A 16,711-nucleotide genomic window follows, 5' to 3' on the forward strand; every position below is an offset into this window, starting at 1 on the left:
GGGGCCCTTCCAAATCTAGGATATTATACACATACACACATATAGGCCATCCCCAAGTTACAAACACGCAACTTGCAAACAACTCACAGCTCACAAGACCAGGCATGGATTAGATGGCCTTTGGGGACCCCTTCCAAATCTAGGATATTATATCTATCATACACACACATAGGCCATCCCCGAGTTACAAACACTCAACTTGCAAACAACTCACAGCTCACAGTTAAGACCGAGGCTGGATTAGAAGACCTTTGGGGGGCCCTTCCAAATCTAGGATATTGACAAATATGTCTATAAGAATCAAGGAAAATTACTATAAAACGATATGGAGGTGGTATCTAACTCCCATTAGATTAAATCAGATTGATAAAAAATACTCAAATCAGTGTTGGAGAGGTTGTCAGGAAATAGGGACGTACCTTCATATGTGGTAGTCATGTAAAATTATACAATTTTTTTGGGAAAGCATATTCCAAGAAATAAGAGCAATAATAAAAAATAGAGATTAAGACTACACCAAAATTAGCTGTATTCCTTATACATGACAATACAATTCCATCACAAGAGGAGAAAGAATTGGTTTCTAATTTGATAATAGCAGCTAAATTGCTAATAGCAAAATACTGGAAAGGAAAAAAAAGAAATTCAATTAGAAGAATGGTATAGGGAAATTTGGAATATAGCTATTAATTAACAAATCTAGGATATTACATCTATCTCATACACACACACAGGCAATCCTCAAGTTACAAACACTCAACATGCATACTACACAGTTAAGAACAGCCCTGGTTTAGATGGCCTTTGGGCCATATTTATTATCCAAATCTAGCATAATATCTCTCTCTCTCTCTCACACACACACACACATATATCTAGGATATTATAGCTATCTCACACACACACACACACACACACACACATAGGCCATCCCCAAGTTACAAACACTCGACTTGCAAACAACTCACAGCTCACAGTTAAGACCGGGGCTGGATTAAGTGGCATTTGGGGGACCCTTCCAAATCTAGGATATTATACACACACACACACACACATATATAGGCCATCCTCAAGTTACAAACACTCGACTTGCAACAACTCACAGCTCACAGCTAAGACCGGGGCTGGACTAGATGGCCTTTGGGGGACCCTTCCAAATCTAGGATATTATACACACACACACACACACACACATATATAGGCCATCCTCAAGTTACAAACACTCGACTTGCAACAACTCACAGCTCACAGCTAAGACCGGGGCTGGACTAGATGGCCTTTGGGGGACCCTTCCAAATCTAGGATATTATACACACACACACACACACATATATAGGCCATCCTCAAGTTACAAACACTCGACTTGCAAACAACTCACAGCTCACAGCTAAGACCGGGGCTGGACTAGATGGCCTTTGGGGGACCCTTCCAAATCTAGGATATTATACACACACACACACACACACATATATAGGCCATCCTCAAGTTACAAACACTCGACTTGCAAACAACTCACAGCTCACAGCTAAGACCGGGGCTGGACTAGATGGCCTTTGGGGGACCCTTCCAAATCTAGGATATTATACACACACACACACACACACATATATAGGCCATCCTCAAGTTACAAACACTCGACTTGCAAACAACTCACAGCTCACAGCTAAGACCGGGGCTGGACTAGATGGCCTTTGGGGGACCCTTCCAAATCTAGGATATTATACACACACACACACACACATATATAGGCCATCCTCAAGTTACAAACACTCGACTTGCAACAACTCACAGCTCACAGCTAAGACCGGGGCTGGACTAGATGGCCTTTGGGGGACCCTTCCAAATCTAGGATATTATACACACACACACACACACATATATAGGCCATCCTCAAGTTACAAACACTCGACTTGCAAACAACTCACAGCTCACAGCTAAGACCGGGGCTGGACTAGATGGCCTTTGGGGGACCCTTCCAAATCTAGGATATTATACACACACACACACACACATAGGCCATCCCCAAGTTACAAACACCCGACTTGCAAACAACTCACAGCTCACAGCTAAGACCGGGGCTGGACTAGATGGCCTTTGGGGGACCCTTCCAAATCTAGGATATTATACACACACACACACACACATAGGCCATCCCCAAGTTACAAACACCCGACTTGCAAACAACTCACAGCTCACAGCTAAGACCGGGGCTGGACTAGATGGCCTTTGGGGGACCCTTCCAAATCTAGGATATTATACACACACACACACACACATAGGCCATCCCCAAGTTACAAACACCCGACTTGCAAACAACTCACAGCTCACAGCTAAGACCGGGGCTGGACTAGATGGCCTTTGGGGGACCCTTCCAAATCTAGGATATTATACACACACACACACACACATAGGCCATCCCCAAGTTACAAACACCCGACTTGCAAACAACTTACAGCTCACAGCTAAGACCGGGGCTGGACTAGATGGCCTTTGGGGGACCCTTCCAAATCTAGGATATTATACACACACACACACACACACACATATATAGGTCATCCCCAAGTTACAAACACTCGACTTGCAAACAACTCACAGCTCACAGTTAAGACCGGGGCTGGATTAGATGGCCTTTGGGGGCCCCCTTCCAAATCTAGGATAATATATCTATCTCATACACACACACACACACACACACACACACAGGCCATCCTCAAGTTACAAGCACTCAACATACAAACTACACACAGTTAAGAACGGGCCTGGTATAGATGGCCTTTGGGGGTCCCTTCCAAATCTAGGATATTATATCTCTCTCATACACACACACACACACACACATATATAGGCCATCCCCAAGTCACAAACACTCAATGTGCAAACAACTCACAGTTAAGAACGGGGCTGGTTTAGATGGCCTTTGGGAGTCCCTTCCAAATCTATGATAATATATCTACAGGCCATCCCCGAGTTGCAAATATCCGATTTGCAAATGACTCCTAATTAAGAACAGGGCTGGACTGGATGGCCTTTGGGGGTCCCTTCCAAATCTAGGATAATATATCTATCATACACACACACACACACACACACACACACATACATATGTACATACATATACACACACAAACATAAAGGCCATCCTTGAGTTAGAAATGTTGGACTTGCGAACGACTCCTATTTAAGAACGAGGCTGGACTGAATAGCCTTTGGGGCTCCCTTCCAAATCTATGATACTATATCTATCTCATTCACACACACACACACACACACACACACACACACACAAAGGCCTTGTTAAGAACAGGGCAGGACTGGATGGCCTTTGGGGCTCCCTTCCAAATCTATGATACTATATCTATCTCATTCACACACACACACACACACACACACACACACACAAAGGCCTTGTTAAGAATAGGGCTGGACTGGATGGCCTTTGGGGTTCCCTTCCAAAGCTATAGTATATCTTATTACGCACACACACATATACAGGCCGTCCTTGAGTTTAAAACGTCCAATTTGCAAATGACTCCTAATTAAGAACGGGGTTGGACTGGATGGCCTTTGGGGGCTTCTTTCAACTCCATGATTCTATATCATAATCAGTCATGTCTATTATATCTATGGCTGAATGGCCATCTGTCAGGAGGGATCAGATGGTGCCTTCATGGCAGAATAGAGTGGACTGGGTGGCTTTCTTTGGGGAGGGGTGGTCTCTTTGAACTCTAGGATTCTATGGAAGTCATTAAGCAGAGACTGGATGGTCATCTGTTGGGAAGGAGGGGGTAGAAGGGGGCTGGACTGGATGGCCTTTGGGGTTCCCTTGCAAAGCTATAGTATATCTCATCACGCACACACACATATGCAGGCCGCCTTGACCTGATTGTGTCCCTTTTGCTCCAGAAGAAAACACATTTCCCCTGCAAAGCCCCCAGGGAAATAATCTCATCGGAGCCCATTGCCGGGTTTTGCTGGACGGCTGGACCGACCTTCAGCGGTCACTCTGGCCGGAATCTGGCTCCGTTCCTTTGCTTTTATCCTGAGGTCACGCCATGCATCCCACGGAAGCGCAGGTGCCAAGGGGTCCGCTGCATGGCTGCCCCTTGCCCGCAAAGGACACTTTTGGGGGGGGGGGGGTAGTTGGAGGTTTCCATGGCGACGGTCGCCAAGGTGGCAGTGACCGGTCCCCCCCCTCTCCCTCCCTCTCTCCTCTTGTCTCCGTCCTGCTCTCCGTTGCCCTGACAACCCGTCTCCGTAGTAACAGCAGCCTTTGCTCCCGGAGACGGAGACGTTAATGAAGGGGAATCGATCAATAAACAAGGCGGGCGATGGACGGAGGGACGGACAATGCCTTTCGGGGGGACAGAAGGACATTCCGGCTGACCAAGAGCCTTCCCTGGACACAACGGCATCCGGAATGTCTATTTGTCATATAAGGCACTGGCTTTTGGGGGACAGAAAAAGAGGAAAATACTAAAATGACATGTCCTGCCTTTGATCCTGGGACCAGGGAACAGTGTGCTGCTTAGCTTGGAAGCCAAGTATCAATGCATCAATCAATCAATCAATCAATCAGTCCAAACACTATATTCTTGTCCACTTTGGAATCCAGCGTAGATCCCAGCCAAACAAGGCTCAAAAATATTAGTAACAGGAAGACTTAATGGTAGTAATAATAATAGTAGTAGTAGTAGTAGTGATAATAATAATAATAATAATCATAATCATAATCATAATCATAATCATAATCATAATAAACTAGCTGTAACCACCACGCGTTGCTGTGGCCAACCTTCCCTCCCTCTTTTTCTCTTTCGTTCCCTTTTTTCTTTCCATCTCTCTTTCCTTCTGTCTCTTTCTCTTCCCTTCCCCTCTTTTCTTTCCCTCCCACTTTCTCTTCTTTCTTTCTTTCTTTCTTTCTTTCTTTCTTTCTTTCTCTCCTTCCTTCTCTTTTCTTTTCTTCTCTTTCCTTCCTTCCCTTCCTTCCCCCCTTTTCTTTCCCTCCCTCTTTCTCTCCTTCTTTCTTTCTCTCCTTCCTTCTCTTTCCTTCTTTCCTTCTCTCTTTCCTTCCTTCTCTTCCCTTCCTTCCCCCCTTTCTTTCCCTCCCTCTTTCTCTTCTTTCTTTCTCTCCTTCTCTTTTCTTCTTTCCTTCACTCCTTCCTTCTCTTCCCTCCCTCTCCCCCTTTTCTTTCCCTCCCTCTTTTCTTTCTTTCTCTCCTTCCTTCTCTTTCTTTCCTTCACTCTTTCCTTCTTCCCTTCCTTCCCCCTTTCTTTCCCTCCCCTTTTCTCTCCTTTCTTTCTCTCCTTCCTTCTCTTTTCTTCTTTCCTTCTCTCCTTCCTTCCTTCTCTTCCTCTTCCTTTCCTCCCCCTTCTCTTTCCCTCCCACTTTCTCTTCTTTCTTTCCTTCTTTCCTTCTTTCCTTCCTTTGCTTCTCTCCTTCTTTCCTTCCTTCTCTTCCTCTTCCCTTCCTTCCCCCTTTCTTTCCCTCCCCTTTTCTCTCCTTTCTTTCTCTCCTTCCTTCTCTTTTCTTCTTTCCTTCTCTCCTTCCTTCCTTCTCTTCCTATTCCTTTCCTTCCCCTACTCTTTCCCTCCCACTTTCTCTTCTTTCTTTCCTTCTTTCCTTCCTTTGCTTCTCTCCTTCTTTCCTTCCTTCTCTTCCTCTTCCCTTCCTTCCCCTTTTTCTTTCCCTTCCTCTTTTTCTTGGACTGCAACTCCCAGCAGTCCTCCCGAGCAATCTACCTACCTACCTATCTCTATGTAATCTATCTAACTGGAGGATTGCTGGGAGTTGCAGTCCAGGAATAGGAAATGGGAGACACAAAGCAATGGATGCGACTATTACATAAAGAAATAATAATAATAATAATAATAATAATAATTCTCTTCTTGATTGAGGCACAAAGTAATGGATGCGGCCATTTCACAATGAAATTATTATTCTTTTTATTATTATTATTTCATGATTCAGGAACAAAGCAATGGATGCGACTATTACATAAAGCAATAATAATAATAATAATAATAATAATAATAATAATAATAATAATAATAATAATTCTCTTCTTGATTGAGGCACAAAGTAATGGATGCGGCCATTTCACAATGAAATTATTATTATTCTTATTATTTCATGATTCAGGAACAAAGCAATGGATGCGACTATTACATAAAGAAATAATAATAATAATAATAATAATAATAATAATAATAATAATAATAATAATTCTCTTCTTGATTGAGGCACAAAGTAATGGATGCGGCCATTTCACAATGAAATTATTATTATTCTTATTATTTCATGATTCAGGAACAAAGCAATGGATGCGACTATTACATAAAGAAATAATAATAATAATAATAATAATAATAATAATAATAATAATAATTCTCTTCTTGATTGAGGCACAAAGTAATGGATGCGGCCATTTCACAATGAAATTATTATTATTCTTATTATTTCATGATTCAGGAACAAAGCAATGGATGCGACTATTACATGAAGAAATAATAGTAATAACAATAATAATAATAATAATAATAATAATAATAATAATAATTCTCTTCTTGATGGATGTGGCCATTTCACAATGAAATTATTATTCTTATTCTTATTTCATGATTCAGGAACAAAGCAATGGATGCAACTATTACATGAAGAAATAATAAGAATAATAATACTCTTCTTGATAGAGGCACAAAGTAATGGATGTGGCCATTTCACAATGAAATTATTATTCTTATTATTATTTCATGATTCGGGAACAAAGCAATGGATGCGACTATTACATGGAGAAATAATAATAATAATAATAATAATAATAATAATAATAATTCTCCTCCTGATTGGGGCACAATGCAATGGAGGTGGCTATTGCATAATGAAAGTATGATTATTATTATTTCTTGATTCAGATACAAAACAATGAATTTGACCATTACATTAAAAAATAATAATCTCTTCTTCATTTATTGAATAATAAATAAATAAATAAATAAATAAATAAATTGAGGCACAAAGCAATGGATGTGGCTATTGCATGAAGAAGTTATTATTATTATTATTATTATTATTATCATCATCTTCTTGATTGTGGCACAAAGCAATGGATGTGGCCATTGCTTGAAGAAATAATAATAATAATAATAATAATAATAATAATAATAATAATAATAATTTCATTGTGCAATGGCCACATCCATTACTTTGTGTCTCAATCAATTCTCTTCCTGATTGAGGCACAAAGCAATGGATGCGACCATTACATGAGGAAATAATAATAATCTCTTTTTGACTGAGGCACAAACAATGGATGTGACCATTGCATGAAGAAATAATAATAATTCTCTTCAAGAGATACAAAGCAATGGATGCGACCATTACATGAAGAAACAATATAATCTCTTTTTGTTTGAGGCACAAAGCAAAGGATATGCCCATTGCATGAAGAAATAATAATAATTCTCTTCAAGAGATACAAAGCAATAGATGCAACCATTACATGAGGAAATAATATAATCTATTTTTGATTCAGGCACAAAGCAATGGATGTGTCCATTGTATGAAGAAATAATAATAATTCTCTTCAGGAGATACAAAGCAATGGATGCGACCATTACATGAGGAAATAATGATCTCTTCTTGATTGAGGCACAAAGCAATGGATGTGTCCATTGCATGAAGAAATAATAATAATTCCCTTCAGGAGATGCAAAGCGGTGGATGCGACCATTACATGAGGAAATAATAATAATCTCTTTTTGACTGAGGCACAAAACAATGGATGTGCCCATTGCATGAAGAAATAATAATAATTCTCTTCAAGAGATACAAAGCAATAGATGCGACCATTACATGAGGAAATAATAATAATCTCTTTTTGATTGAGGCACAAAGCAATGGATGTGTCCATTGCATGAAGAAATAATAATAATTCTCTTCAAGAGATACAAAGCAATGGATGCGACCATTACATGAGGAAATAATAATAATCTCTTTTTGATTGAGGCACAAACAATGGATGTGTCCATTGCATGAAGAAATAATAATAATTCTCTTCAGGAGATGCAAAGCAATGGATGCGACCATTACATGAGGAAATAATAATAATCTCTTTTTGATTGAGGCACAAACAATGGATGTGTCCATTGCATGAAGAAATAATAATAATTCTCTTCAGGAGATACAAAGCAATGGATGCGACCATTACATGAGGAAATCATAATAATCTCTTTTTGATTGAGGCACAAAGCAAAGGATATGCCCATTGCATGAAGAAATAATAATAATTCTCTTCAGGAGATACAAAGCAATGGATGCGACCATTACATGAGGAAATAATAATAATCTCTTTTTGACTGAGGCACAAAACAATAGATGTGCCCATTGCATGAAGAAATAATAATAATTCTCTTCAGGAGATGCAAAGCAATGGATGCGACCATTACATGAGGAAATAATAATAATCTCTTTTTGACTGAGGCACAAAACAATAGATGTGCCCATTGCATGAAGAAATAATAATAATTCCCTTCAGGAGATGCAAAGCAATGGATGCGACCATTACATGAGGAAATAATAATAATCTCTTTTTGATTGAGGCACAAAACAATGGATGTGTCCATTGCATGAAGAAATAATAATAATTCTCTTCAAGAGATACAAAGCAATGGATGCGACCATTACATGAGGAAATAATATAATCTCCTTTTGATTGAGGCACAAAACAATGGATGCGACCATTGCATGAAGAAATAATAATAATTCTCTTCAAGAGATACAAAGCAATGGATGCGACTATTACATGAGGAAATAATATAATCTCTTTTTGATTGAGGCACAAAACAATGGATGCGACCATTGCATGAAGAAATAATAATTATTCTCTTCAAGAGATACAAAACAATGGATGCGACTATTACATGAGGAAATAATATAATCTCTTTTTGATTGAGGCACAAAACAATAGATGTGCCCATTGCATGAAGAAATAATAATAATTCCCTTCAGGAGATGCAAAGCAATGGATGCGACCATTGCATGAGGAAATAATATAATCTCTTTTTGTTTGAAGCACAAAGCAAAGGATATGCCCATTGCATGAAGAAATAATAATAATTCTCTTCAAGAGATACAAAGCAATGGATGCGACCATTACATGAGGAAATAATATAATCTCTTTTTGATTGAGGCACAAAACAATGGATGCGACCATTGCATGAAGAAATAATAATTATTCTCTTCAAGAGATACAAAACAATGGATGCGACTATTACATGAGGAAATAATAATAATCTCTTTTTGATTGAGGCACAAAACAATGGATGTGACCATTGCATGAAGAAATAATAATAATTCCCTTCAGGAGATGCAAAGCAATGGATGCGACCATTACATGAGGAAATAATAATAATCTCTTTTTGATTGAGGCACAAAACAATGGATGTGTCCATTGCATGAAGAAATAATAATAATTCTCTTCAAGAGATACAAAGCAATGGATGCGACCATTACATGAGGAAATAATATAATCTCCTTTTGATTGAGGCACAAAACAATGGATGCGACCATTGCATGAAGAAATAATAATAATTCTCTTCAAGAGATACAAAGCAATGGATGCGACTATTACATGAGGAAATAATATAATCTCTTTTTGATTGAGGCACAAAACAATAGATGTGCCCATTGCATGAAGAAATAATAATAATTCCCTTCAGGAGATGCAAAGCAATGGATGCGACCATTGCATGAGGAAATAATATAATCTCTTTTTGTTTGAAGCACAAAGCAAAGGATATGCCCATTGCATGAAGAAATAATAATAATTCTCTTCAAGAGATACAAAGCAATGGATGCGACCATTACATGAGGAAATAATATAATCTCTTTTTGATTGAGGCACAAAACAATGGATGCGACCATTGCATGAAGAAATAATAATTATTCTCTTCAAGAGATACAAAACAATGGATGCGACTATTACATGAGGAAATAATAATAATCTCTTTTTGATTGAGGCACAAAACAATGGATGTGACCATTGCATGAAGAAATAATAATAATTCCCTTCAGGAGATGCAAAGCAATGGATGCGACCATTGCATGAGGAAATAATATAATCTCTTTTTGTTTGAAGCACAAAGCAAAGGATATGCCCATTGCATGAAGAAATAATAATAATTCTCTTCAAGAGATACAAAGCAATGGATGCGACCATTACATGAGGAAATTATATAATCTCTTTTTGATTGAGGCACAAAACAATGGATGCGACCATTGCATGAAGAAATAATAATAATTCTCTTCAAGAGATGCAAAGCAATGGATGCGACCATTACATGAGGAAATAATAATAATCTCTTTTTGATTGAGGCACAAAACAATGGATGTGACCATTGCATGAAGAAATAATAATAATAATAATTCACTTCTTGATTGAGACACACCTGCTGCATATAGAACCCTAGAGTTGGGTGGGACCCCAAGGTCCATCTGGTCTGTCCTGCATTTATGACTCAGGACCAGAAATGGTGTTCCATAGTGTGAAAATGTCCTCTGACCGGCTTCCCTCCCTCTCTCTGTTTCCGGGCAGAACTCCCGGTACCAGACGTACCAGCGGATGTGGAACTACATGCACTCCAAGCAGCCGAGCGTCTTTGTCAAGAGCACGGAGGAGGGCATCGCCCGCGTCCTCAACTCCAAGTACGCCTTCCTGCTGGAGAGCACCATGAACGAGTACCACCGGCGCCTCAACTGCAACCTCACCCAGATCGGGGGCCTGCTGGACACCAAGGGCTACGGCATCGGCATGCCCCTTGGTCAGTGGCCCAAGAGGGCGAGGTCAAGGGGTGGGCGGGCACTTCTTCTCAGGCCTGGGGCCACTGAGGCCATCTCGCCTGATCCTGCCTTGGTGGGAGGTCGCCCCAGCTGCAGGTTTTGTCCTTGGGGATCACATTGTGACATTGCAGGTCATGACTGGAGCTTCTTGTTGTTGTTATTTGTACCCCACATTATGCCACTGCAGGTCATGACTAGGGCTTCCTGTTGTTGTTGTTGTTGTTGTTGTTATTCATATCCCACATTGTGCCACTGCAGGTCATGATTGGGGCTTGTTGTTGTTGTTGTTGTTGTTGTTGTTATGCATACCCCATATTGTGCCGCTACAGGTCATGATTAAGGCTTCCTGTTGTTGTTGTTGTTGTTGTTGTTGTTGTTGTTATTTGTACCCCACATTGTGCCACTGCAGGTCATGACTGGGGCTTGTTGTTGTTGTTGTCATTCTTATTATTCTTACTATTCATAACCCACATTGTGCCATTGCAAGTCATGACTGGGACTTCCTGTTGTTGTTGTTATTTGTACCCCACCTTGTGCCACTGCAGGTCATGACTAGGGCTTGTTGTTGTTGTTGTTGTTGTTGTTATTATTATTATTCTTATTATTCATACCCCACATTGTGCCGCTGCAGATCATGACTGGGGCTTCTTGTTGCTGTTGTTGTTGTTGTTGTTGTTATGTGTACCCCACATTGTGCCGTTGCAGGTCATGACTGGGGCTTCCTGTTGTTGTTGTTGTTGTTGTTGTTATTCATACCCCACATTGTGCCGTTGCACGTCATGACTGGGGCTTCCTGCTGTTGTTGTTGTTGTTATTTGTACCCCACATTGTGCCACTGCAGGTCATGACTAGGGCTTGTTGTTGTTGTTGTTGTTGTTATTCTTATTATTCATACCCCACATTGTGCCGCTGCAGATCATGACATGGGCTTGTTGTTGTTGTTGTTGTTGTTATTTGTACCCCACATTGTGCTGATGCAGGTCATGACTGGGGCTTGTTGTTGTTGTTGTTATTCTTATTATTCATACCCCACATTGTGCCGTTGCAGGTCATGACTGGGGCTTCCTGTTGTTGTTGTTGTTGTTTGTACCCCACATTGTGCCACTGCAGGTCATGACTAGGGCTTCCTGTTGTTGTTGTTATTATTATTCATACTCCACATTGTGCTGTTGCAGGTCATGACTGGGGCTTCCTGTTGTTGTTGTTGTTGTTCTTATTATTCATATCCCACATTGTGCCGCTATAGGTCATGACTGGGGCTTCCTGTTGTTGTTATTTGTACCTCACATTGTGCTGATGCAGGTCACGACTGGGGCTTGTTGTTGTTGTTATTCTTATTATTCTTACTATTCATACCCCACAACAACTGGCGCTTCCTGTTGTTGTGGTTGTGGTTGTTGTTGTTGTTGTTGTTGTTGTTGTTGTTATTTGTACCCCATACTGTGCTGCTCCAAGTCATGACTGGGGCTTGTTGTTGTTGCTATTATTCTTGTTGTTATTTGTACCCCACATTGTGCCACTGCAGGTCATGACTGGGGCTTGTTGCTGTTGTTGTTGTTGTTGTTGTTATTCTTATTATTTACACTCCCCCCCCATTGTGCTTCTGCGGGTCACTGCTGTGGCTTCCTATTATTATGTTTATGGTTTGTGTTTGTGTTAATGTATACCCCACAATGTACTTCTGTGGATTTCTTTGACCTTTCTGGGTCCATTCATGCTAAACCCATAGACTTGGTCCTAAATGAGTGAGGGTCCATCCAATTAACCCTTGCAACCGAGCTGCATGCAGATGTCTCCTGTCTGTCCGGCGGCCCTTTTTGGGGCTGATGTGGACGCACGGAGCAAACGCCCAGGAAGCGATGGGACTGGGCCTGAGTCTCATGCCTTTGCCCTCTATCTGCGCCAGGCTCTCCGTTCCGCGACGAGATCACGCTGGCCATCCTCCAGCTGCAGGAGAACAACCGGCTGGAGATCCTCAAGCGGAAGTGGTGGGAGGGCAGCAAGTGCCCCAAGGAGGAGGACCACCGGGCCAAAGGTCAGCGGTCAGCAGAAGGAGACTGGGTGGCTGGGTGGATGGGGGACCCCAACAGGGCCGTAGCCAGAAAATTTTTTTGGGAAGGGTTGAAATTTGGGGGGGGGGGTTGAAAATTTCACAGGGGGGGGTTGAAACCTGCCTCCTACCTCACGCTGAAGCAAAGAGCAGAGCAGGGTGCAGAGCAACCTTCAATAGCCTGCAGCTCCGCTCTTGTCAACCACCTCCACCAAGTCTGGCCTCCTTAATGAGAGCATTCAACACCCCCCCCCCCCAAACTTGGTTGCTTCACTACTGTTCTGTCGCGCGCTGGGCCTGTAAATAATGGTCTTTAGAACAGGACGTGCAACCTTTGCCCAGCGGGAAGCCAGGGGGCCTAAAGAGAAGTTCTCAGAGGTTTCCACCACAAACAGTCTTTAGATGGCTTGAGAAGTACAACAAAGTCCTTTATCAATGAACAATCAAACAGAAACTTCTCTTGTCTTCAGTAAAGTGAAGCAAATGATTCCAAGCTTTTAGGCAACTGGTGGATTCCTAATCTTGCCCACGAAGGACAGGCAACAGTCTTCAATAACTTCTTCTTTAAGGGAAAATCCCCTTTTTAACTTCTCCCAGGCTGACTGTAATCTAACCCTTACTGATGTGGGCTCCACCACCGGGTCGAACTGCATCTCGAACGCCAAGTGGACCTACCAGCCAGGCAGTAGATGTTCTCCAGCTGGAGTTCTTTGGTCTTTAGGGCTGTTTTCCTGGAAATTCTTTGGAGACTCTTATTTATTTATTTATTTATTTATTTGCTTTATTTCTATACCGCATTTTTCAGCATAATTAGGCGACTCAATGCGGTTTACACAATACAGGTTATCACAACAATATCCTAAGCGATTAAAACACATCATATACAGCAGACAAAATCAAACAATCATTATCATATCATAACGCCTCAATAACAAATCAGAATCCGTTCTCATAATCCTTGTACCATTTCCTATGTTTAATTTTCAATTAAGACCTTTCTCCCCCGGAAGGTCTTAAGGGTTGAAGCTTTTGTGCAGGGGAAGCTTGCCCACATTCTATACATAAGCTTTCCTTGCTGAGACTAACTAAAAATGGCTCCCTTCCCTTCCCAATGGCCCTGAGTAAGGGGCGGGACCAAAACTTAACAATGATGGACAGGTGACTTGCCCTATGACTGCAACCAAAGAAGCCACCTATCTGCAGAGTCCCTGAAACTTAGGACTGCAAGCAAACATTTAATACAAAGCAAATAAAGTTGGAGCTCCTGGTACAGCTGTACCAGAACAACGACATCGGCTATTGCTGCAAGTAAGGACAGTGTGAATAAATTACCAATATTTGATTGAGATCGTGCTTGCAGTTCTGGAGGGACTCTTGATTTTTTGCATCTAATAGACTTAGCAGCAGGGGGATTGGGTTAACCAGTTAAAATTCATGAGTAAACCAGGTTTTTTTAAAAAATCTGAAACATTTCGGGGGGGGGGTTGAACCCCTAACCCCCCCCCCTCGCTACGGGCCTGGACCCCAATCTGGGAACACATAGGACAGGTTCAACTTGAGGCTTCAACTTGGTTGACTTGGTGGCCATGGCTTGGCTTCATGCTTTGAGGGGTGGCCCCCTGGTGGCCGCAGAGGGAGATGCAGGCAGGGAAATGTACACAACAACATGGCAAAGTATTTATTACAATGTATTGTCGAAGGCTTTCATAGAATCATAGAATCATAGAATCATAGAGTTGGAAGAGACCTCATGGGCCATCCAGTCCAACCCCCTGCCAAGAAGCAGGAATATTGCATTCAAAGGCTGGAATCACTAGGTTCTCGTGGGTTTTTTCGGGCTATAGAGCCATGTTCTAGAGGCATTTCTCCTGACGTTTCGCCTGCATCTATGGCAAGCATCCTCAGAGGTAGAGGTCTGTTGGAATTAGGACAATGGGTTTATATATCTGTGGAATGGCTGGGGTGGGGCAAGGAGCTCTTCCCTGCTGCAGTTAGGTGTGAATGTTTCGCTGATCACCTTCATTAGCATTTGAAGGTCTGCCTGAGCCTGGGAAAATCTGTTCCAAAATAACCAAGAAAACCAACACCCTGATTAAGAACTCCTCAATAAACTTTGACATACGACAACAGCTATGTAAATCGGAAGCCCATCCACCCAGGCTTTATGGACTCCCAAAAATCCATAAGGACTCCACCCCACTCAGACCCATCATGAGTGCCATTGGATCCCCCACATACGACCTAGCAAAATTTCTTGCTGCACAGGTACAAAGCCATATTGGGCTCACAACACACTACATCAAGGACTCAGCCCACTTCATTGAAAAAATCAGCAATCTCAAGCTAAATACAAACGACAAACTGATCAGCTTCGATGTGGTATCTCTATTTACCATGGTCCCGGTAGCAGACACCATGGCACTCATCAACCAGAGGTTCCCAGAAGACATCATGGCTCTGTTTCACCATTGCCTCACCACCAGTTACTTTCAGTGGGACAATGAATTCTACGAACAGAAAGATGGAGTAGCTATGGGGAGCCCTCTCAGCCCGGTCATAGCTAACTTCTACATGGAACACTTTGAAGAACAAGCTCTTGAAACAGCAACCAAAAAGCCCACGATATGGTTCAGATATGTGGATGACACCTTCACCATTTGGAGCCATGGAGAAGAAGAACTCAACAGGTTCCTGGACCATCTTAACAGCATCCACCCAAACATCCACTTCACCATGGAAAAAGAAAAGGAAGGAAGACTGTCTTTTCTAGATGTCCTCGTCATCCGCAAACCAGATCAACAATTGGGTCACACCGTCTACAGAAAACCCACACACACAGAGAGATATCTACATCAAAACTCCAACCATCACCCAAGTCAAAAAAGAAGCACCATTAAAGCCTTGGCAGACCGTGCAAAAAGAATCTGCAAAGCCCACCTTCTCCTCCAAGAGGAACTGAACCCCCTCAACTGGGCTCTCCAGGCCAATGGAGACTCCACCTCAGACATCAGAAGAGCTGCAAGACCAAGAACAAGCCACAAGAGTCAAGATGAAGATCCACCCAGAGGGAAAGTGTTCCTGCCAGACATCAAGGGAACCACTGACCGCAGAGGGAAGCTGAGGAGGAAACACAACATACAAACTATCTCCAGACCCACCAAGGAAATCCAACCAATGCTCCGTTCAGCAAAGGACAAGAGGGATCCTCTCACCTCTACAGGAGTCTACCATTGTATCCCATGCAGCTGTGGACAAGAAGTCTCCAGAGGGACCACCAAACGCAGCATTGCCCAGACACGCATCAAGGAACATGAAAGGCACTGCAGACTACTCCAACCAGAGAAATCAGCCAGAGCAGAGCACCTGAGGAACCAGCCTGGACACAGCAGATTATTATTTGAGAACACAGAAATGCTGGACCACACCAACAACCACCATGTCAGACTACACAGAGAAGCCATTGACATCCACAAGTATGTGGACAATTTCAACAGAAAGGAAGAGACCATGAAAGTGAACGCAATCTGGCTACCAGTATTAAAAAACTCTAAAATTATAACAGCTAAACAACAGAGAGGAAAAAACCAGGCACAGATTAACACCTCCTAGCAAGAGATTTTCCCAGGCTCAGGCAGGCCTTCAAATGCTAATGAAGGTGATCAGCTAACATTCACACCTGACTGCAGCAGGGAAGAGCTCCTTGCCCCACCCCAGCCATTCCACAGATATATAAACCCATTGTCCTAATTCCAACAGACCTTCTCAACCTCTGAGGATGCTTGCCATAGATGCAGGCGAAACGTCAGGAGAAATGCCTCTAGAAC

At 42.0% G+C, this 16,711-nt stretch overlaps 1 protein-coding gene across 1 annotated transcript in view; it reads left to right on the forward strand.

Moving 5' to 3' along the window:
• The window catches only part of LOC132780493 (glutamate receptor ionotropic, kainate 5), a 96,733-nt gene that overhangs the window by 72,124 nt on the left and 7,898 nt on the right, over positions 1–16,711 (forward strand). Inside the window, 2 exon segments of the mRNA XM_067461187.1 lie at positions 10,593–10,818; positions 12,744–12,872. Of these exon segments, the coding sequence (XP_067317288.1) occupies positions 10,593–10,818; positions 12,744–12,872 (355 nt within the window).

This window comes from Anolis sagrei, chromosome X (genome assembly GCF_037176765.1).
Source record: "Anolis sagrei isolate rAnoSag1 chromosome X, rAnoSag1.mat, whole genome shotgun sequence".
Taxonomy (NCBI): domain Eukaryota; kingdom Metazoa; phylum Chordata; class Lepidosauria; order Squamata; family Dactyloidae; genus Anolis; species Anolis sagrei.